At 43.9% G+C, this 24740-nt stretch overlaps 1 protein-coding gene across 1 annotated transcript in view; it reads left to right on the top strand.

Annotated features, from left to right (window-relative positions):
- LOC104080706 (sulfotransferase 6B1-like) overlaps window positions 1–6122 on the top strand; it is a 7704-nt gene extending 1582 nt beyond the window's left edge. The window contains 7 exon segments of the mRNA XM_009583186.1: window positions 1509–1654; window positions 2115–2208; window positions 3433–3538; window positions 3935–4049; window positions 4399–4438; window positions 4786–4866; window positions 5992–6122. Coding sequence (XP_009581481.1) covers window positions 1509–1654; window positions 2115–2208; window positions 3433–3538; window positions 3935–4049; window positions 4399–4438; window positions 4786–4866; window positions 5992–6122 — 713 coding nt within the window.
- The last annotated feature ends 18618 nt before the right edge of the window (window positions 6123–24740 follow it).

The following is a 24740-nucleotide window of genomic DNA, read 5'->3' as shown; positions in this document are numbered from 1 at the left end:
GGGGGGGGGGGTGAGTGAGTGAGCGGCTGCGTGGTATTTGGCTGCCTGCCAGGTTAAACCACGACATACGGGAATTTTAGATTCCTTCATTTTTTCTCTATTCAATTTAGAGAAATATCTTAATAGGTCATTTGCAGAAAAAGAGGAATTGTTGATCCTTATCACATCCCCTTTGTGTGCAGCCTGTAGAGCTGTGCACAGGCAGAAGTGGTTTAAAGGTGTGAGGGTCCACCTACACATCCCAGAAGGTGTTAGTTGAAAACTGAGACTTGGGTCTCCAAGCCCGGTCCCTCACACACTAGTTTTGCCAGGTTGCAGAGGCCAAGACAGCTATGCCTGCTGCAAGGATGGTGACAGGAGCTTGACGGTCTAGTGGTTTAGTTGATGACCCCTTCTGCTGGCAGTTATGGAAGCCTAGCTGGGGGCTGGAAACGAGGCCAAACTGTGTTGGCCATTAAGAGACCATAAACTGAAGCTGGTCAGGAGGAGGGAACAGAGAGGTCCCAAAGACAGCACTGTGGAAGGAGAGCAGAAACAGACAAGGGACAACTCAGTTGTCCCTGTGCTGGGAGCTCCACTGCTCTTCAATAATTTCCACAGGAAATAGTCTGAGGTGACCAAAAAGTGCCAGAGCTGGAAAGAGCAATAGAGGTCTGCTTCTGTTTCCACTGAGATATGGGGTGTGCTTCTGAAGTGAGCAGGGTAGCACTCCACAACGTCTGGCTGACAGCTCTGTCCCTGTTGGCTTTTGGCATACCCTTGTTGATTATTGCCCAGTGTCGTGGTTTAACCCTGCACGCAACTAAGCACCCCAGCCAGCAACTAAGCACCACACAGCCGCTCCCTCTGTCCCCGCCGGTGGGATGGGGGAGAGAATTGGAAGAGTAAAAGTGAGAAAAGTCATGGGTTGAAATAAAGACAGTTTAATAGGTAAAGCAAAAACCATGCGTGCAAGCAAAGCAAAACAAGGAATTCATTCACTACTTCCCATTGGCAGGCAGGTGTTCAGCCATCTCCAGGAAAGCAGGGCTCCATCACGTGTAATGGTTACTTGGGAAGACAAACGCCATCACTCCGAACGTCCCCCCCTTCCTACTTCTTCCCCCAGCTTTTATTGCTGAGCATGATGTCATATGGTATGGAATACCCCTTTGGTCAACTGTCCCAGCTGTGTCCCCTCCCACCTTCTTGTGCACCCGCAGCCTACTCGCTGGTGGGGTGGTGTGAGAAGCAGAAAAGGTCTTGACGCTGTGTAGGCACTGCTCAGCAATAATGAAAACATCCCTGTATTATCAACACTGTTTCCAGCAGAAATCCAAAACACAGCCCCATACTAGCTACTATGAAGAAAATTAACTCTCTCCCAGCCAAAACCAGCACACCCACCTATTGACAGGCTAAGGTACAATATAGAGCCAAACTGGTTCAAAAAAGTGAACAGGTTGACATGAAAAAGTGCAAATGTGCAGTTCAGAATGGATGTGCTACTGGTGTCTTCATCCTTTCAAGAACCAACTGGCTTGACCAAATAGTGAGGGAGTTGGAATCAACAGATGCCAAATATATAGAAGAAGAAATAAAAGAGAGAATAAATGCTGAAAAGAAGCTAGAGACATTTCCATGTGTAGAATTTGGAGATCCTGGGATATACGAGGTTGGCAGGAACTGAAAATATTGGCACTGCTCTTCTTACAGGTAGTATTAGCTGAAAGGCAATGGCTGATCTCAGAGGTAATGGAGAGCCTAGGCCTTAACAACAGCTATGGTCTGCACAAGTAGCATGTGCTATTGCCCTTAGTGTCCCAAGACAAGGGCCTCAGAGCCCAGTCAGTGCTGAGAAGCCACAGGGGGCTCCAGCCCTGGACCCAGTGGGTTTGATCAGTAACATCTTTCTCTCGGGTGTCCTGTGCTCAGGCCTGTCTCATGTGAAATGGTGCTCTGTGGCAGAGGCTGGCAGAAGCCTACACCACCAGTGTGTCCTTGTGGGTTTTCCAAGGGATAAGATCCTTATTCTCTGGTCTCACCTTTTCTTATTACCCACAATTGCTGAAAAGGCACATGTCACTGAATAAGCTACTTCTGTCCTGTCACATTTCTTCCCACTTGCTTTACAGATGATGAAGAAACTGCCTTCCAGAAGAATTATACTAACCCATCTGCCACCTCATCTCCTGCCCCCATCCATTCTCCAAAGCAAGGCTATGGTGAGTCTTCTCTTTGCATCACACTGCAAAAGCTTTTTTACCCCAAATTAGCTTTCCTCTGTCTGTGTGAGATGTGTTTTCTGCACTTTCATCTGGGCTGGTCAATGCACAGGCACGTGTCGTGGTTTAACCTGGCAGGCAGCCAAATACCACGCAGCCGCTCACTCACTCCCCCCCTCCCTGGTGGGACGGGGAGAGAATCGGAAGGGTAAGAGTGAGAAAAACTCGTGGGTTGAGGTAAAGACAGTTTAATAGAACAGAAAAGGGAAAATAATAATGATAATGATAAAATATACAAAATAAGTGATGCACAATGCAGTTGCTCACCGCCCGCGCTGACCGATAACCAGGTAGCGATCGGTACTTCCTGGATCACGCCTACCATTCATATAACGAGCATGACGTCACATGGTATGGAATTCCCCATTAGCCAGCTGAGCTGGCTGTCCTGATTATGTTCCCTCCCATCGTGCGTACCTAGCTCAGTCAGTAGGCACGGGAGCTGTCCTTGGACTAGGAGGGCACTTAGCAACAACTGAAAACATCAGTGTGTTATCAACATTCTCCTCATACTAAATCCAAAACACAGCACTAGGAAGAAATTTACCCCTACCCCAGCCGAAACCAGGACACACATTTCCAAGGTTGAAGAGGCAGAGTGCTGTGTGCTGAGCCTGTGAATAAACATCCTCTCCCAGCAGCAGCTTTGCTGACTCATGAGGTTACTATCAGTGGGCTTGTCACTGGGTGCCACTGCCCTTTCAGACCTCCTTCAGAAAGATGCTTCCAGGTTTGTGTCAGAAAACTGAGCAACGCAAGCAGTTATTCTGTTTGCTTTAACTTGCCTCCAAGACCAGGGTACCTGTGGAAAGCCCACCACAGGCTGGGGCTAAGATAGTGTTCAATGGGAATTCCTTCAGAGAGAAGCAAGGGTGCACCCACAGTCTGCTTGTGGGTCTTCTGTTCAGTAGCCCATGAGCTCATTTCTCTGGATTGGAGCTAGCTCAGAGCTATGTCCCAAGGGCATCACTAAGAAGCTTCAGGTTTTCACCCTGAAGCTCACATTAACAGCAAGTGGCCTGCCAAAGCTCTGATTTCTTGCTCAAGAAAAGGAATTAGACCCGCATTGTACAGTCTGGCGGGTGTTAGTGGACATGTGATGTGTTGAGAAGATGGCGTTTTGTTCAGTCACCAAATCAGAACCAAATTATGTATTTTTTTCCTCCAGATCTTGTGCTAGTTTGGAACTCCAAACACGCGGCTGTCTCCTATTACCACTTCTACAACAACATGCCAGTGCTGCCATCCTTCGCCTCCTGGGATGAATACTCTGCATTCTCTGGAATTCCTCCTTACATGAGGGGCATACACAGGACCCTGTGCACGGGAATCCTACCCCAACATACCTTACCAAGGCACTCCCAGGACAGACAGACAGGCCCATGTTATGGCTGAAACTGGGAGTACCAGAGAATCAGAGTTTCTTTTGTTTCTACCTCTGAATGGAAAGATCATGAGAAAGCTTTAGCCTGACTTTTCCATTCCCACAATAGGGCTTGTGGTTCAGTGCAACCTAGTGGCCAGAGCTGGGGGATCCTGAACTGACCTCAGTCAAAAGAACAGACATGTTGACCTGGTCTCCACTTCACCATCCTGGTGCCATGCTTAGAGAGCTCTCTGACTCCTCTGATTTAGTAAGGGCCTGTTTTGGGAAATACCCTACACAGCTATGTTTCTTCTTCGTCTGCAATGGCCTGGGGATCCTACTTTGACCACTTAGTGGAATGGAACAAGTATATCGACCATGAGAGGATCATGACGATAAGCTATGAGGAACTCAAAGAGGTGTGGCATCTCACCCAGCTCTTCCTTGATGGGTACACTGTGCAACCCTCTTGATATGTATGGCTGTGGGGAAGAAGAAACTCTTGGGACAAGCCTGTCTGCCCCTTTAGAAAGGCATGCCTTTCTGAGCTCTCCTTTTATGTCTAGGGGAGGCACATGGGATTAGGAAGAGGATAGCCTTGCCTATTAGCAGAAGGAGTCATATCTGGCATAGGCACAGTTGCTTTCAGGAGAGAAGAAAATGCCTTGAAGCTGAGGCCACCATGTGTCGGTTCCCTCTCTGTTAGAGCTCTTAGAATTCATTGGTGACACTGTGGGAGGCAGACTCCTCTTCTGGGCTTCCCACCAGGTGCTGGATCCATGCCACAGCCATGGTGTCAAGTCTTTTGGTAAGTTGAAGTCCCCCACGAGAAAAAGGGCTAGCCATTGTGAGACTTCTCCCAGCTGCTTATAGAATATTTCACCTGCCTCTTCATCCTGGTTGGCTGGTCTATAACAGACTCCCACCATGATAGCTGCCTTGTTGGCCTTCCCCCTGATTCTTACCCATAAACACTCAACCCTATCGTCACCGTCATTAAGCTCTAGACAATCAAAACACTCCCTAACATACAGGGCTACCCCACCGCCTCTCCTTCCTTGCCTATCCCTCCTGAAGAGTTTATAGCCATCCATTGCAGCACTCCAGTTGTGTGAGTCATCCCACATTCTTTCCGTGATGGCAACTATGTCATAGTTTTCCTGCTGCACAACAAAGCTATGAAACAGAAATCCATGGAAACCTATGGAAAGTTTGGGGACATCCTCTTCCGGAAGGGTAAGTCTCTGCAAATGGAGAATCTGCCTTCTAAAGTGGGCCTCCTCACTTAGCCATGAGCTTACTGGGCTGTCTGGGAAGGACCAGTATGGGTGAGGTCTTTCCTGTGGCATCCTGTATAACAAAGCTCTGCTGTTGGCATGATTTGGGGGCTGTTTGTAGGAAACATACTGGAGTGCCTCAACTATCCTGGCTTAAGGTCCTCAGCCATTGCTTCCACGTTGCCCTATTTCCCTGTGGCAGCCCCGGTTAGTTAGGCAAGTGAGTTGTGAAGGTGAGGGGCCAACACTGGTGTAAGTTATTGCAACAATTATGCACCAAAGCTGCTTGGGCTGGATGGTTGTTCTTTACAGAGGGGGGGTGGTGTGGCCTTTGCCTGGCAGTCAGGTGATAAGGCCGATCCTGGATCCTGGATCCAGGCTGCACGTGTACCTCATGAAATTCCCCTTTGGGAGGAGGTGTGCTAATGGGACAAGAGTCCCATTAGAACCTCAAGGGAATGCATTGCTCCCTGCTCTTCTGGCCTCACAGGCATCTTCTTGTTACTCAGTGAGAGCTGAGGAATAGTCTCAATATGGTTCTTCCCAATGGGCATATCAGTGGTGGCCCCAGAGATGGTCTCTCACGGACCCGGGGCCAGGGCCAGAGCTCCCCATGACATAAAGCATCTTTGGCTTCTGACTACCGTGGATATGGGCTTGCTTTAACCCTTTCCTTCACCACTCTTTGGAGGAAGAAAGGAGTTCGCTTTCCTCTCTACCACCTACCCCACTGCCCCAAATAACTTCCCCCTTCAGAGGGAGGCATTCACAAATGAGCTTTCCCTTGTGATAAAACCAGGTTTCCCTCTCTTCCGTGTGAAAGCTTTAAGAAACCACTTTGGAAACACTTTCTGGGGAGGGAAGGCATATAGGCAGTTCACCAGCAATGCTCCCTGTGGCCTGGCTGCAGCCTTTACTTCTTATCTTTGCTACCTTGCCTCTCCCAGGCAATCAGACCTCTCAGGGGCATAAATCAGATCCTTCCCGCGTCATGTATGCAATGATTCTGCCCCATGGCTGCCTAGGTATTATCCCCTCTCAGGAGCAGCTGCCTTCAGTCTTTGGTACTTCTTGTTGTACACAGGGGTTGTTGGGAACTGGAGAGACCTCTTCTCTAAAGCTCAGAATGAAGAAACGGACTGAAAATTTGAGGACTGCCTAGGAGGAGCAAAAGTGGCTGCAAAGATGAAATATGATGTGTACTGCAAGGCCTGAAAATAAGCATATGAGCAGCATGACAGCAAGTCATGCTCCAAAGATGATTCTCCAAAGGTGGACAATCTCCATGTGTCCTCCCCATGAGAAAGAGATCTGCCTGGCACCTCCAAGCATTCAGGTGGTAATTCTTAGGTGTGTGCTGGGTCTAGGGTGTGTGTTTCACTTGATGCAACCAAATAAAATCTGCGTACGCCTGGAGTGAATGCCTGGCATCCTTCCAGGAGGGAGACAGTGCACAGGCATCATAACGCCAGTCTAGTGGTATCCCTGTGGCTGCTTCATGGCCTGAAACGGCGCTTCATGGCCCCCGAGGTGCTTAGTGGTGAGGCAGAGGGACCAATGCAGGGCCTCTCCTCCCAGGACACAGTGGGCTTGACATGGATTTGTGATGTGGGTCTGAACCCCCAAATGTCTGTGTACGGGGAGAGCATGATAGTCTGGCTACCATGGTGCTGGCATTTGTACAGAGGCCAGATAGGCCTTTGACACTTTGGCAGACTCCTCACTTTGGTGCAGGGTGGGACTTCTGGAGCTTTTACTGCCATGAATTCTTAAGTAATGAACAACTATATGTTCTGGAGTGTTTTGCTCCCATTGGCCTCTTTGGGGACAGTTAGGTAAGTGGCAAGTGGGAAGAACCATGACTTTTGAATGGAAGGATTGGGGGAAAGAAGCCTCTTGATGACCCTGTTGCTAAACTATTAAAGCTGCATTTGTTCGACAATAATACATTCATGCTACATAGGTATGATTTCCACACCCTCCTTGCTGGTGTAGAAGTCCTTGCTACATCTGTACAGAACATGCTGCATGACCTCTTGTCACAACCACTCTTTTGGAAAATCACAAAAGCTAAGGAAATGTCAACTCCGTCTGGCGAAGGGAATTCAGTTCTTTGGAAAAGGGGTTCCTCTGCCATATTCCCAGACAGATACATCTGCAGGACTCTCACACCAAACTAACATTGAAAACTGAGCAACCAGCAACCAAAAACTTAATTAACAAAACTGGGAAATTGTCAAGGCCCTGCCAAAGCCCTGACTGTCCCTGCCCAGCCCTCCCAGGACTCCCTCCACCCTGCCCATGGCCCAGGAACCCTATGTCAGCCCCCTGGGACCGTCAGCCCCTGCCCCAGCAATGCCATAGCAGGGCCGGTCTCCAGCACCCCACAGCCCTGCCCTACCTGGCCATGGGCCCTGCCAAGCTGGACCCATCCATGGACCCACATCCTGGCCCATCCTCATCCCATCACTGTCCCCAGGGGGTGCCTGATGCCCAGGGCTGGGGCTGTCCTCGTTCCCATCGGATCCCTGCTCCTGGCTGGGGCGGTGGGATAGGCCCTGGCTGCCATGTCTCCCTGACATGAATGATGAGGAATGATGAGGAATTCCCTGACAGGAATAATGAGGAGTGTTGCAGATTCGGCTCTGATGGGCCACTCACAGCCTGCTTCTCAGTCAGATTTTCTAAACTTCTGTGCAAGAGCTGCCCATGTGAAATTGCTCTGCACGAAGAGGTGTATTTGCTTGAACCTGATGATTCTGGGCTTGTAGGTTTTCATTCCCTGAAGAGTAGGACTTCATGTAACTCTGGGCTTCCATGGATGAAAAGAGACAAACCACCATGCCCCTTAATTTTGGAATTAGCAACATTTTAATCTATTCCTTAATACATTCCCTTTACTATTTCCTACATAGAATCATAGAATCACAGAATAGTTTGGATTGGAAGGGACCTTTAGAGGTCATCTATTCCAATCCCCCCTGCAACGAGGAATCTTCAACTAGATCATGTTGCTCAGACCTCCGTCCAACCTGACCTTGAATGTTTCCAGGGACATTCAGGGCATTACCACCTCTCTGGGCAACTTTTTACAGTGTTTCACCACCCTCATCGTAAAAAATTTTGTCCTTTTATCTAGTCTAAATCTACTCTCTTTTAGTTTAAAACCATTTAAAACCATTGTCTTATCGCAACAGGTCCTACTAAAAAGTTTGTCCCCATCTTTCTTACAAGCCCTCTTTAAGTATTGAAAGGCCACAATTAAGGTCTCCCCGGAGCCTTCTCTTCTCCGGGCTGAACAATCCCAACTCTCTCAGCCTTTCCTCATGGGAGAGGTGTTCCATCCCTCTGATCACTTTTGTGGCCCTCTTCTGGACCCGCTCCAACAGGTCGATGTCTTTCCTGAACGGAGGACTCCAGAGCTGGATGCATGTATGCTGGACACATACAGGGTGATATCAAAAGCTATCTAGATAACAGAAAGCAGTGTGCATCTCAGTGCCTGAAAGGAGTTGAACGAGAGAACAAACCTGACCAGAAATGGGGAAACAGTCACTGAAATATTCAAAAGGCCTTTACTAAGATGAAAAGATGGCATCTCAAGGTCTGTTGTTTTTTTCCTGCAAAGGTATTTTGTGGCCTAAGGGCTCTTAGCAGCCCAGAAACTTTGGAAGCTCTGAAATCCTTTGAAACCAGGAGTGATGATGTAATTCTCACCATCTTTCCTAAAATGGGTGAGTCTTGCTTGCTTGATGAAGAGTCCACTGCTGCAGTCCAGGGGTGTGTGACTGCACATAACACAGCAATAACACCCACGACAGGTTAATGATGACTTCAGCCTGCTGTGGAGGCACAGGAGCGGGGGTTGTTCCATGGAGGAGGGCAGGAGGACTGGTGTTTCCATAGACCTCCTCCACTGTAGGACATAGGTCATTCTTGTGTGCTGGATGGAGGTACAGGCACACCTGCCACCCAGACTCTTGGACCTTTTTCCTCTCCCTTCCCATGCCTTTCAATCCCAGCATTTGGGATTACCGGATACCTTCATGTTTTCTCCTAATCACTTGGAGAAATATCTTAACATGTCATTTGAAGAAAAAAAGAGGAGGTGATGTTTGATCTGCATTACATCCACTTCATGCTCAACCTGAAATTTTTTTTCTCAGACAGGAACGGTATAAAATTGTGAGGTCTCATGTAAATATCAAAAGTATTTTAGATATCATTTGACATTTGAGTCATAACATCTCAAAGTTCCAACCAATCTTAAAAGAACTGTGTTAGAAAATGCTTTACATGACTCATTTTAAATGTGATGTGGCCAAGATTCAACCCACTTAATTAGCTAGTGTGGTGGTGAATGATGTGTAAGCTGAGAAAGATGCAGCCTAACTTTCAGCTCGACAGGGGGAAAGGGCTTCTGGCTTCTAAAAAAACATTTCTCAAAGAAATTGTAGAAATATGACTTGGAGAGATGAGCTTAGACTCTCCTGCTGGTTAAAAGGCTGAAAATGGATTTGGTCATTAGGAGGTAATGTAATGGTTGCACACACATGTCTCTGAAAAGCAGTAAAAATCTTGGATGGAACCTAAATTCTTTTAGTCTGTGAAGACTATTACATTTAACTGATTTCTCCATTTTTTTTTTTTTAATTTTCTTTTCAGAAATTGATGAATTATATTTCCTTTTGACTAACTCATCATTCCAGACTGTTTTGCCTTTGTTTCTACAGACACTGTCATCAGTCTTTTCTGATTTGTAATATCTTATAGTTTCCCAACTGACGTTACCCAACCCTATTTAAAGGATTTCCTTCTCCAGACCTCTCAGTCTATGTATGCTTATGGGTGTACAGGCTGAAAACCTTGGCTGTAATAAAACAGCCCCTTCCTAAGCCTCACAACTTTTAATATTTTTTCTTGCTTGTTTTTTTAGTTTTATCTATAGTCCATGGAATTATCTATTTCTAGTAAAATGTTTATTTTGTATTTGTTTCCAATCCCATTAAAGAGATAGAAAAAAATTCTTTTCCAGAAGAACGGTATCAACCTCATGTCCTGCTACACTTGTGCTTTTCCAAAGCAAGGCTAAGGTGAATCTTCCTTTTGATTCAATCTGAAACTACTGTTATTAAAAGCATTTTCATACAGATTAATTTTCCATTTCCTGTGTAAAATGTCTTTTCTGAGATTGTATGTAGGCTTTAGAGGGGTAATTATACATTTCTGAATGTGAAGTGATCAAGTGCTGTTTACAGAGACTGGACACAGGTTCTCTTGCATCTGCATCCATAATGGCTGCATAGGTTATTGCTGCCTTCAGCTCATCCCTGCCAAAGAAAACGGCTCCCTCAAATTTCCTGGGGGAGCTGCTCCCTGGCCTCTTTCATCCCAAATAATCCAGACTAGGATCTCTTTAAACTAACTGTGAAAGGACCTTGAGTTGTCCAAAGCTTAGAGGTGAGCCTACCTGGACCTTTTCTTTACAGTGGACACACCATAATCTCCCAGAGGGCTGTAAACTTCTAAAGGCTGCATTTAAGTTTAGCTAAATGAGGACAATCAACATTTAAAATATGGAAACTGAGTTTCTTCTGAGTGAGAACATAATAATATAACAGACCTTTTAAGTAAATCTCCTTTCTCCTCACAGTTTTTTGTCTCAGTCCAGCAACATTTAGTGGCATTTTGGGTTGCAGCAGGCTCCACGCAGGCTGAATATTCCTGAGAAATTTGAGCTAGTGGCTGCCCCAAAGGCTAGGCTTGCTTCCCTCTTCAGACTGTAGTTGTCTGCTCCTTTTTTTGCATGAGCTCTTGTGCTTGCCTGACACCCCCAACTTTTTGAAGCAGCTTGAAACACTCACTGGTGACAGCAAGCTGTCAGATTGTCCCAGCTGTCTTGCACAACCTCACCCCTGGTGCCTCTGGGTCTCTAAGAAAGAATTTCTCTGTTGCTTCAGAGGCTTGGCTCTGTCATTTTCTGCTTCTTTCAGGCATCTCCTAATATCTGCCCTCGCCACAGCCTTCCTGCCTGCTGGGTCATGCACCCATGCTCCAGACAGCTTTCCCAGCTCAGGACTCTCCTTCACCCAGAGTAGAGCAGGCACAGCAAGGCAAACGGGCAACCCCCTGCCTGGCCACTGAAAGGGAACAGGGTAGACACGACAGTCTCTGCACGCACGGACAGACAGCATCCCTCTCCCTCATACCTGGAGAGGGGCAGCAGTGCTGACTGGTTGTAGATATGCTAGAACTTATAGCCTTTTAGGCTGGGGGCGGAACGGGACATGTTTCTGTAAAGGGAACTTTAGACCTAAAATCCAGTGGCAACCATTTAAGGTTTATTGCATTCCCTCTGGTTGTTTTAGCAAGAAACTCATTCATTATTTGAAAAAATAATTAATTTATACCTTTGCTATCAAAGGCACACATTGGCTATTTTTGAAATAGAATTGACAATTTAAATAGATGTTAAAAATATGTATTTTCTGAGTATTTAACAGCTTTTTTCCTGGCCACTCAGTTGCATACTTACTTTTTTTTTTTTTTTTTCCAAATAAGATCCAGAACATCAAAGATGCAGCCATCTTCTACTTCTGTTTTTCCTTCTACTCCTGGGGTAAGTACTGCACAGCTTTATGAATGGGAGAGGTACTTTCCATTGTCTGGAAAGACATTCTGATTAATAGTGTGTACAGGTAAAAATAGTTGTAGTTCAAGTGAGCCTAGCTTTTTGGCAATGAACACAAAATTAGAATTTAACCCTATTTTTGGCAGATACTCCTTTTTCTGACACTGTGTTATTTATGTCTTTCCACCAGAAAAGTAGTTATGCAAACACTTTAGCGCTGAATTCTCCCGGGTTTTGAAATAATTCTTATGCATTATTTTTAGGGTTCCAAAAAACTAGTTTTTGTTCAGCAGTGAACCTCTCTTAGCAAATGACTGAACCAGTGTTTAATGACAGGAGCTCTTTTGTGCAAGTCTTGGTGCATTTGACTTCTTCTCTCATACACGTTGGCTGCTGAGGCTGGAACCTGATGAAGGGATTTGCTGGGGGAGGCCACTGTACCCTCTTCGTTGGTTCCTGTCCCCCTTGCTATCTCTCACCAACTTTCTGACGGCTGGTAAGAGGTGGATCTGGGCTGCCTGAGCAATGTTTGTTTATCAGAGTACAGCTCTGCTGGGACACCAAGGGAAAAGGGAAGGCAGGACTGAAACGTCAGGACAGGCTGGGCATAGTCCTCAGACTTCTTGTTGGACAGTGGTTTTTAGGCCTTATTTATTGTGGACATGTAATCGTTTACAACCTGTGCAAAGTATATCACAGCAATCAGACTGGTGTATTTACTTATATTAGCAAATCAGACTTGCTTATATTAAAAAAACCCAAGAAATCACTTTAAAGACATGCTAGTTGTGTATGATTCAGTAAAAGCTCCGGTATCAAAAGAAAAATTTTCACCATCTATAACTGGTTTATGGTATGGACAGTTTCATTAATTTTCCTTGTTTGCAATATGGGGAAAATATTGATTATCTGTTTTTGAGGCTTAGTTGTTACTATTTGTAAATATTCCAAAGACAAGACATCTTGAGTACCATATCCTGCATAAAATGGGGCAGCAAAATTGTTGAGTAGCATTTTTTGGAGGTGAAAAGGGATAACATGACAATGAGAAACACTGTTATAATGAAAAAAACCCATACTATATTCAAAAATACAGATATCCAAGGTTCTGACAGAACATGTACTTATGGACATAAATGATGTTAACTATACCACAGACCTGCATACTAAAACATTTGCAGAATTCAGTTAGAAGGTTCTTCCAGAATTGAAATCTAATAAAGCACCTCTGAGTATCCCCCTGCTATATAGAAGATCTGTCTTCCATCTTATTCCTCCATAGTCAGCTTACTGTAAAGAAACCTAAATACAGCCAAGGAGTTCGGAAAAATTCAGAATTCAATCTGTTATTCATGCCAGCTAGTGCCTACACATTATGCTTCGGTGCTCCTCTGTTCCTTAGTCCTGGCTTCACAGTCTAGGTCCACAGCTGAATATAAACCTAAGGTCATGAATGGAAGGTAGTGATGGAGAAGAAGAAACCCTTTCTTCTTTACATAATGCATCTTTACTTTCACTGTTGCTGAATACTTTTTTCTCGTCAACAGCGTCTTGGGAATCGTCTTGACTGTGCAGTTGAATGAAACAGGCATTTCAGTGATGAATATCTAAAGTCCATAAGCTATGAGGAATCAAAAGAGGTGGGGTTAATGTTATTTAAAGTAAAGCATATTTCACCTTTTAGTCAGTGTATTACTGAAATCATGTACAACAGGTCATAATGACCCATTAAGATCAGTTCAATGGTGCTTCAAAACAGAAATGGTCAGGAAATTGCTGTTCCTGCAAGTGAAATTCAAATAATGTATATTTATGCAGTACAGTTGCTGGATTTTATTGAAACCTGAAATACCAACACATAATTTTGGAAAAAAAATGGAACATTTTACATAAAATTTTCTATCCAGTGAAAATATGATTTTCTTATTGGAAAACATTTTGGCAGGAGCTCTTACATGTACATTGAAATGTATTTTGAAGGACTAAAAATTGGGTTTGGATATGACGTAATTCTAGTGAAATCATTTTGCACAGGAGGAATTTTGCCAACTTTGAACAGAAATGTGCTAAAGAAGCTAACCTTCACAAACAAAAGCACTTTTGTATTAACAAGACTTATGTTCAGTGCTCTCCATAATGATCCTCAGCAGCCAAAAGTACGCACATCTACACACAGGTGTAAATACTTGGTCTTCCAGCAAAATCAGGACAACTCTTAGAGGTTCATTTTTGTTCCTAAGTTGTCTGGACGATACTGGTCATGTATGAATAGAGGCAGTGGCCTCATTTTCAAAATTACAGAGCATTTATTTTGCATGGGTATCAGCAGATGATGATAGCATGGAATAGCTCTTAAAATCAGACCAACTAACATCATCAAAAAGATACTTTGGAGAGAAATTTAGCCCAATATGGCAAAATTTAAAAAAAAAAAAAAATCCAATATGTTGTCATGGAATTTATACTGCCTAAGACTGAACTGTGGAGCTAACTGTAAAATATGTATTCTATAGATGGAATTGAAAACTGTGTGGCAGTAACATGAGATGTTATACATTTGGCAAAAGTGTTTAACTACTGCTTACATGTGTCTTCTCCCATTGATCTTACTTCAGATGAAAAATGTCTTCAAAATGTCTTCTTCAAAATGTCTGAAATAGATAGGCATGTAGGCGATTCTACCCTGCCATCAGACAGCCTGCTTCCTTAGCTCAGTATCTCTCCGTCCACTGGGGTCAGTTCCCCGGGAAAAGTGCTTTCTGCTCATGACCCTGTACCTTCCCAGCACACTCACTCTTACAAATATGGACTCATCAGCTGTGTCAACGAACCTACCAGAGTTTCCTGGAAGTTAGTGGTAATGCAGTGTGTCCCATATGCATCATTTTATATGGGCAAAATAGCCTTGCGTGAGGAGGAGCCTCTGCCCACTGCTCCCCTACTTGTTCTACCTCGTAGATTTCCTCAGCAGAGCTGGAACCCAAAGACTTTTCACAGCAAGCCCACTCAGGGAAAACTGTGAAGCCTACAGAAACACTGCTGTAACTCTGCCAAAGGTACAGCCAAAATATAATTCTGTACAAATTCTGTATCAGAATCAGATGCTAGGAATGAGAAGGGTAGCTGAATTCCCTGGGTCTCCTTGACTGATGGAGATTGAAGCAGCTGCAAAGAAGACCAGTTTCAAAGCTATGAAACGAAATCCTCAGAAACCCCAAAACATTTTGGAATATTTTTTCAGAAAAGGTGAGCAGATAATTCTTTGTAGGCAGTGTAAAAAAAGTCTGTTCTAGTTCTTAGTACTAATAATATCTATCACAATTGTGCTTAGATAGCTCATGTTATACAGAAAAATGTGTGGATGCATTTACAGAATGATACGAAGTAGCATTGAGGTTACATAGGTTCAGCTACCTAAAAGTTATATCTAAGTTAGGCTAGTGATCTAGGTATCTTCCTAATGCAGTGAGGTAAGTGCTTCCAGCAGAAAGTTCATTACTCTATTGTTAGACCTCTGTCTTGGTGTATTACCTTCCGGGGGTATTCATTCTTCCCTGAGATTGTTTTACCCTCTGAGGAAGTCTCATTCAAAAATGAAACAATTTATTTATTACTTATTTAAGAATAAGCTATTGGAGGGTTATGTTATAAGAAAATGGGCCATATTTAAAAAAAATGTTGTGAATTATAGCTTGTCAGCTGAGCAATACTGATCAATTACTGCACACTCCTCATGATTTTAATCCTAGGTTTTCCTCGCCAAGGCTAAGCAAATGGGTGACCTGCTCTATTTGAGCTCAGTAGAATGAGCTGAAATCTTGCAATTTTATTTACTGATAAATATGACACAAAGTTTCTGTAAAGAAAAAGAAATCACCTGGATTTTTATATTCTGGTGAGAAATTCCATTAACTCCACGAATGTTATGTTTGCTTTTAGGTGAAGCTGTATGTGACTTATTGAACATGATGAAGGATTTAATATCTTGACTTGAGTTTAAGCAAGAATTAAAGTATACAAAACATTTTTCATCCTGTAAACCACTGCTCAGGTGCTGCCTAATTCCAGAGGTGAAATGACTCCATTTTTGTCTTAAAGGTCTCTAGACACCCAAACTCTGCTTCAAGACATGTCCAAGAACTCTTCTGTCTTAACAGGCTCTGAGCCCTGGGGCTTCTTGAAACTATGTACAGCTTATTTGAACTTCACAGTTAGATCTCATCTTTCCCTCATACTCAGCACTTCTGGAATATGAGGGCTTTTTATGAGCCTCCATCTGGACCTCTCCAGATGGAAACATCTGAAAATGCTAATCATTTTTACAAACATTTTGCAAAGCTAGAGCATGTAGTGTTGATTCTCCAGAACAGCGTTCAGTACAATAAAATACTTGCTAATACTGGTCTGCCTACACAAGCCCAAAAGAACTATCTTGGTTTTACTAAAGTTTTATTTTTAGCTTGTCACTTTTAAAATGCTTTCTTCACCTCAGAATTACTTGCAGGCTGAATGGCTCACAACAGCTCTTCTGGTAATTGCAACCCGGCTAAAAACTCTTGGCATTGGTCTGAGGAGAAATGTGCCAACCTGGGAAGTAGGGTCTTCTGGTGGTCTGAGGGGAAACATTGGCAGAAGGCTAAGGCACTGTTGGGAAGGCATTTGAAAGCTAATGGCATATAAAATAGTGTATATGTGTTGGTTAATATAGTACAACATAATTATCTGTGTTCTCTGCAGAAAGATTCAGGAAAAAAAAGAAATTCCCATTTTTAGCAGCTTCTTTTCCCTGAACTTAGGTTTACAGACTTCCTGCAGAAACTTAATTTAAAGGTCACTTAAATCTTTATGACATTATGAATACCAGCCTACATTTTACACAGAGATGTATCTGAGCACAATTTTTCAGCTGCTCCTTGTCTGGCATGCCAAGAGGTGCTGGGCACTTCTACACAGGAGTTCCAGTTTCATCCCATTTAAAGATTATCTGACTAACAGGCGCTTGGGGCAGCATCCTAAGCCCTCCCTGTAGTTACTGGAAAGCAATAAATCCCCCTGACCGGCAAAGGTTGAGTCTGATTTTAGATGGATTGAATCCACTTTTAGTCTCCACTGGCCCTACAGCAACTGTGTTCCTACTTGAGATGCTGCAGATGCAGATGAAGACGGGGATGAATTGTGTAGAACTGTGCTCTGTACCAGCACTGGGCTCGCCCTGTTTTCATCCCACTAGGAACAAGCGATTCTGAAGTGAGTGGGTTTAAACTGCTGGGGTGAAAGGGAAAGCAATCAGGCCCCACATGTATAGGAGGGCAGATCTCTGGGTATTTTGCTGTCAGGAGACCAGAGGTCCAAGCTGTATCTAGCTGTAAAGACTACACCCTCTATACATCTTTGTTTTTCCAACTTCCTGTGCAACATAGCTCCGAGAACACATCACTTAGAGTGAATCTTATAATTCACATGCTTATTCTCAACTTCTCGGGCAATAGGGACCTGTCCTGCAGCAGCACAGAGTCACTCTTTCACCAGCATCCACTAAGATATTTTCAGCTTACCGTTAGAAATGTTCTTGCCTAGTTTTCTGCCATTTTGGGAGGAAGAAAGGAACAGGTGAAACATCCTTCAGGCTTCAGCAGACGGTCAACGATAGCTCCCAGCTGCATACCAGATCAGGGGGAGTCACACAGTTCAGCCTGTGTGATACACAGACACACATGCATGGAGCAAAAAAACTGTCAAAGACAAGTAACCTCAGCTGAAGAATCAGCTGGAACATATTAACTCAAGAACCTTTCTTTAGAAACAGGCAGATTTTGCACTGCCGCAAAGCCACCCCTTGTAAACCTTCTTCGAAAACATTTAGTGTAGTTCCAGCTGCATGTGTGTTGTCAGACATTGCCATTCGTCTGTGCTTCATTCTACTTTAGGGGCACTTAATTTGTACAACCTCTGCAAGTCTGCTTTTCATGCGTGCCTGCACTTCTAGCTAACAAGGGGCATGAGGACCTTACAGGCAGTGTATTCTGAGAGGAAGGGCTTGTTCTCTGCCTTAGACACAGAAAATCTCTGCTGCTATAGCATCAATGCAAGGGGGGGCAAGACAACTCACCCCAGGACGTGTATGTCCCTGGACATCACTGAATAGTGTTTGGCAAGGGGTTGAATTGTGCTGGAGCTTGTGCGGGAGCCAGCTTGGTAACTTAATTTTATGCAGTTGAAGATGCCACTTGGGAATCCCAGCTGGGATCAAAGGCCTGGGAAGACTCTCCTCGCCCCACATGACTGTTATAACCTGTTCTGCAATCCCACACATACACAGACAGGATGAACCACACTACATAGTCTCTACCCAGGACGACTGTGGTATTAATATTTTCAAACCAGTTTTAAAAATACCTCTGATATTGTATCTTTTCCGTTTTTCCAGGTAGGTTTTGTTTTGTTGGTGCTATAACTAAGCTTATCAGTTGAGAGCTTTTATAATATTAATAAATCCATTTATTAGCAGAGATGAATGGAATATTTAGGCAATTTAGGTTTTCATTTTATCCCAGTTTTGAAAGACGATGGTACTGATTGAATATAGAAAATGTTCATAGAATCTGATGGGGATGAAACTAAAAGGGTTCCCTAAACTAAATAGGAGAGTTATAGGAGTTCTTGTAAACACATAGGGAAATACATCCTCTCCAGAGTCTTTGACTGTTTTTTAAAAAGTCAGCCCTATTGAATTCTGTAACGAGAACAGGATTACCTGTTAAATACTTGCAAAAAAATCTTTAGGACTTTCTTAAGTTAGACAAAACACAGAAAAGTAAAAGATTTTTCAGCTGTGTTGTGCATATACAACTCCCACTAACACTGACAGTAATGACGACACAAGCACACTGGGGGAATGAGTCCATTAAAACGGCTAGCCCAAGCTTTCAGTCGGGCGATAGTTATTGAATCTAGTGGATATGACTCTTGTTTCTACTCTACCATTAGACGATACTCATTTGTGTCTCAGGGATCTGCATTACTTTCAAAAAGGCAGAGGCAGAGGTCTTTAGTGTAGCTTCCAGATCCTTTGATGAGCTGCTGGCACTTTGATTTCACTAAAGCCTTGCCTTTGCTGTGCTCTAGCAGTAGCAAAATAACCATGCATAGTTGTCGATGCTTTTTAAGAGACGTTCCTGGGTTCTTAAATCGTTTGCTGCAATGTTTCAAAAAGGACACCAGAGGGCAAAAATTTTTAACTGCTTCTCAGAGCCAGGCTAGCGGGAGCGGGGGTGCAGAGCCCTGCGTGTCCCTTGCCCAGGTGTGAGCTGTGTTTTGGGTGAGGCTGACGGGGCCGGTGGGGTTGCTTTGCATGGACGGGCCTCACCCGACCGGGTGCTCTGGCTCCTTCTGCACCGTTGCACTGGAGACTGGTCCTCCTCCTCCTGACTAAACTCAAACCAGATGGTACCTCCCAAAGTAAACAAACACTTCCTTCTTTATTTAGCGCAAGGGTAATCCATACAAAATGTTAAAAATGCAAAATACAAAAAGTGGTGTGATAAACGTAGTTCCATGGCAGAGGAATCACATTACTATGAAAAGGCTTGTTAGACACATCTTGATAAACAATCAGGCAGCTTTAAATAGCCTCACCAGGAAAAAAGAAAGGAGGAGTACATTTTCCCGTTGTAGATTTGTCAAGTGTAGCAATCACAGATTGTACTATTTTTATTAACCTCGCTAAGTATTTAACATATCTTTTTTTTCAAATGTTTTCTTTTTTTCTCCAAGGCAGCTGTGAACAGACAGCATACTTCTGGGTATGAAGACTCACACTTCTGGGTACTCTGCAAAAAGAAATGTTGGAGAGGCTTTTGGATATATTCTCCCATTGTCTTCTGCATTGCAGTGCAACATGTGGGTAGGATTTCCTGTGCCAAAAGAACTGAGGGGACTCTTCTGTGCTATTATTATCACCAAGAATGACTGATTCTGTTGTAGCGATGGAAAATGTAAAATATCAGCCATGATGGGTCTGATTTTTCAATCTCATACTGGAGGGCACATGTGAGAAAAAATCATGGCCTTATCTTACGCAGCATTAGATGACAGAAAATGCAGTGCTTTATAAATCCAAAGTATCTAAAACAGGGGTTTTCTAGGGGTGAAACCAGTTTCCTCCAAGTCAGACTTGTACCCTTGGCGGCTGGTGGCTGTCACCCCATAGATGGAGCCTGCCATTTGTACAGCCCGTTCAGCCAAGTCCTTAAAAAGAACATCATGGATGTTGTTTCATCTCCAGATGTTCTGTGTGACAAGTCCTCGCCACAGCTCATATGAAGCCCTTTGAGACCAAAGCATGACAACCTAAAGGAACGCTGTCAAATGTATGAAAACGTTCAATGTATTTTACACAAATTTGAACATCTGTGGTGCTCAAGGAAGATTTCATGGAGCTCTGTAAATATTGTTACATGTAATTAGCTTCACAGCATGGGTGCATTATTATGCCTGGTTTATGGCTAGGGAGATTGGCATAGAAAAGATAAGCAATTAGTCCTTGGGAAACAAAAATATTTTATTCCCCAGAGGGAAGCAGAACCCAAGCAAGTCAAGCAGTAAACCTGTCCATCTCTTATTTTCCATAACACCATTTTGTGGAACTACTGTTTCTAATTTGGAGGAGATGGCAAACAACAGTTCATGGTTGCAAAGTAGTGTTGTGCTTTATAGCAATAAAATGAGAAGGGAAACACATTTTTTATCAGATCTCCTTCTCACAGGTATCTAATAGCAATTGCCAATTCCAAGCACACAAATTCATGTAATTCATTATTTGGGCTTCAAAAAGGAGGAGATTGTTTTAAAGTTTGTGTGCTTCCTTTTAAAAGGGTATTTCTTTCTTTTGCTTCTAGTTTCTGATTCTGTATGATACACTTAAAATATATTTTTAGCTTTTCTCCACAACCACTTGAATTAGAAGCATCACTATTGTTGAGAATGAAAGCTGAAATCCCTTTCAGAAAGGAGCTGGGGTTTTCTGAAAAAGGGATTTCTATGAGGTTCGTCATAGTCACCTGGCTCAGTATCATTTTTGCTTCCTTTGGTTAGCAGAATAAAGTTTTAAAACATCCATATCTCTTCATCAGCCACATAGAAAGAGAAAGTGAACAGGATCTTTCTGCTGCTCTCAGATCACATAGCTGTTAACACTTCCAGCTGGGATGTTCAGTGCAGGTCTCTGGGTTGTGATCCGCTGGCTGACCAGGCTGGAGATGTCTCCCACGTAATGGCAGTCCCCCCTGGCCCTGGCAGACACTGCAATGCTCAGTGACGGCTGGAAGAAAAGTTTCCCTCTGATATGGCTCGCGGATCCTGTTCAGGAGGCCCAAGGCTTCCCAGTACCACCATTTCGATGTAGTTTATGTGACTTTAGTGAACGAATTGGTGCTGCTCCATATTTAGAAGTTGTGCCTTATCACACCTGTGCAACCCTCACCATTGCCTCGAGATGCAGGGAGGCAACCAGACACTGAGCAGCACTGGTTAACACGAGAGCAGCGAGTGCCCTTCCAAACATTTAGGAAAGGGAGTCCCAGGCTCAGGGGAATGCAGCTTGGCTTGCATATCCTAGCCTGAGCTTTGAGGCTCTTAAAAAGAAACAGATTTTTAAAAATATCATAATAATAAAAAGGCTTTCAAATTTGGAATTTTTGACACCTGAAACAGTGTCAAACATCTATGAACAGATGTATTGGTCTTCCTGCATGGGAAGGAGCGGTCTCATGGATGTGTCAAAGTGGTTTATCAGTTGAAGGTGAAAGACATGGAGTATCTGTGTGCTTCACACAGTCGTGTTCAATTTTACCCTTGCTGCAAGGATGAAAAACGGTGGAGCAGAGTGGTGGGGATTTCTGTCTGAATCAAGATACATCTCCACACATGCATGGTGGAGCAATGGGCAGCTGGGGTGGGAGGTCCCACAGTCAGGGCCAGGAGGATCAAGGCAGTCGTGGATGGGCTCCAGGGCCCCCCGACACAGAATAACCATGATGGGCCAACAGCCCCCCAGGTCCTTCTCAAGTCCCACCACCAGCACACAGCACCATCTCAAGCTGGCTGAGAGGAGAAGGTGGTTACAAACCCAGAACAGCTTTATGGAGCCAGTGGTGAAAGACTGTGGGGCAAAAAAATCCCTCCTGAAGGGCTGGGCCCTGTTTTGGATGTGGGTTAGTGTGTGCCCTTCTCACAGAGTTAGGGGTGTCAGCAAATGGTCTGAGCACAGGTGAGTTTTACAATGTCTGGCAACAGGCAAGCATGGTTGCTCCTGTGAAGTTTGGGCAGGTAATGCAAGAGCAGATACTAGGTTCACAATCCATTTGAAGGGACAATACCCAATTTCTATACTACTGTATTATCAAAAATGACTAATTAAGTAAGCTACCAGTTACACCAATTGTTTAGGGGGAGTTTTGTGGGAAGGAAGTGTTTGTCATTCCAAAAAACAACAGAATCAGAGGAAATGGTGCCTAACCATTGGAGATAACATGTTACACTGAGATTTTGTTTCTATGGAAGGGAAACCTTTAAAAGTCCCTTCCAACCCAAACTATTCTATGAAAGAGGCAGAGCTTAGCAAGGTAAATTCCTGCAGTCCCATTGGGAAAAGACAGTGTCCTGCAGAGAGACTTTCCAGCCCTAGCAGAAAAAGATACTTGCTATGGGATCTCTGTGGCTATGTGATTTTGCACACAGGTTACAGTTCTCCTGCCTTACTCGTCTTTAGAATACCAGCCAGCTGTTAATCCCAGGAAATGAAGGAGGCAAGCTGTGGGGGGCTCCTGATTTTGTTTGTGGCAGTTTTTGGAAGAACAGTAGAGACACTGCTGGTTTTTGCCTGCTCTGGGCGGATTCCCAGCAGCTTGCACAGCATAGACTGCAGAAACAGGCAGAAGGAAACTGCAGAAATGTACGCTCTGGGCTGGAGCCGTGCAAACGTTAGTCTCACTGCACTGAGGGCTGTGGTTGCTCGGCAGTGCTTCTGCATTACAGAGATGCAAAATAGAGGAGACCAGCTGCTTAGTGGTGTCCGGCTTTTTGTGAGGGTCCTTCTGACTGGCCAGTGTCTGACGCATACAGTGGCAGCAAAGTGATCACCAAGCACACAGTGAATCCCACTGGAGCTACCACTTTGTAAACTACATGATAAACTGAATTAGAGATATTCCAAATACTTCATTTCATGTTATTGAAGTTTGGACACTCCTTCAGGTGTGGCAGTCTTTGAAACATATTGGACACTATAAGCCCTGCATTCAGGGCTTTATACGTACCCATTTGGAAGGCTAGACCTGGGCAATGCTGTTTGAAAAGCCTCCCTAAGCCAGGAACCCAAACAATGCTTTCATGTTCAGCTGAGACGTGGGAGCATCCCAGCTGTGTGACAAAGCTGCTCTTGCCCCTGGTCCCCCTGAGCCCAGCCCTGCCTCAACAGAGACTATCATACAAATGTTCACATTAAAGGGGCTCCCCCACCCTCCTCAGATCCAAAACACTATAAATATGGCGGTGTGACTACGTTAACAATCTGGCATTGCGTAATAATGAGAAAATATCTAAAACCTGACAAGCCAAAAGCACCGGCAGTTCTTGCTTTAAGGATATGAGCGCTAGGTGTCACTGCAGTCCAAGGGAAGGGCATCACCTCACGGGCCCCAGCAATTGCCAGGGAAAAACTCATTTTTATTTTTGCATTTGAGAAAAAGTAGGTTTTGATGGTGGCAGAGAAAGAAAAGAAAAAGACAACCATGTTATAAATACAGATATAAGTATAAATATATAATACAAATTTTATGTGGATAACATCTTTTGTTCAGAAGGGAAACAGATAATTTGTATCGCAAATTGCAGTCTATTCCAGGATCATGTTTTTTAGCACACAGTGATAGAGCCCTCATCTTGTTTCAGCTGAAGACTCCCATCTCGAAAAGGTCCACTGTACTGAAATTGCTCAATGTTATTTCCCTGATTAGTAGCAATTTTAGATAACTGATACATTCATTTCACACAGTTTAAGACAAGTGGGGCATGAGAGATTAGGGAACACCAATATGTAAGTACAGAGCATACTAAAACAGAAACAAGCCTATGGGAAAACATTGATACCTCTCCAACACCTCAAGTTTCCTTGTTAACTCATCTTTCTTACACTTTTTAACCTTTTCTCCCTATTCCTTTCCCTCTGCATCCTAAATATCCTTATCTCCTCTACTCTTCCAATCTAAATGTGTTCTGAAATAATTGCAGACGTTGTGAGTTGCAAAAAAAGAGAGTGACAAGTAAGAAATACAAATTTATACTCAGAGCCAATGAATCTTGCATTTCTTCATGTCTGGATTTCATCATTTGCTGATTTGCAATGTAGAAGAGCAGCGTGAATGAGAAACAAAGTTCTGGCAATGTTTTTTTTTTCTTTTTTCTGTCTTTTAACAAATGATGGCTTCTGTCAAAATAACCCCCCATAAAACCTTACACAGCTCCCTTGTGAGTTCTTCCTATGCCAATTAAGTTCAAATGAAATGTAGTGGCTTTTTATTTACTTTTTTATTTATTAAATGTGTCCAGACAGCCTCTGGCTCCCATTAGAAATTTGCAAATAAAACAGACGGCTTGTTGATCTGTGTCAACTCAGCTCAGAGTCCCCTCCAGGATAAACTGGACACATTCACCACCACTCCTCAGGCAAGGGCCTGAGCAAACCGATGATCCGTGCATCTTGCTCAAAAAATCAACAGACCCATGGAGGAAATGAAATTCACAGGTAGACAGACCTCCTGCCAGTGAGTAGGTAGGAGGCACTTCCATGCTGAAATGTCCCTACTAAGAATGACAGGTAAAAGAATATCCCTGCTGACCTTCTGCAAAGAAAGAGAGGGGGTCAGGAGGTATTTTGGTATCTGCCATGCCTTCTCCCAGCAGTGGGCTCAAAGCTGTTCTGCAATCACCCACTGACACAAGTACTTTCCACTGAAAAGCATAGGTAATTATGCATCCACAAAAGTTCCTTTGCAGGGGCGAAGCTCAAAGGATCGGGCTATTGGTTTTGCAGTTGCAAGGACAGGATACAGATTCAAGGCCCTGAGTGAGCTGCTCTTGACCTTGCTTTGAGTACGGGGGCTGAACTAGAGACATCTAGAGGTCCTCTTCCCACCTCAGCTATG

Source organism: Fulmarus glacialis, unplaced genomic scaffold, assembly GCF_000690835.1.
Source record: "Fulmarus glacialis isolate BGI_N327 unplaced genomic scaffold, ASM69083v1 scaffold6678, whole genome shotgun sequence".
NCBI classification, from domain to species: Eukaryota; Metazoa; Chordata; class Aves; order Procellariiformes; family Procellariidae; genus Fulmarus; species Fulmarus glacialis.
This window is presented reverse-complemented; position numbering and strand designations above follow the sequence as displayed.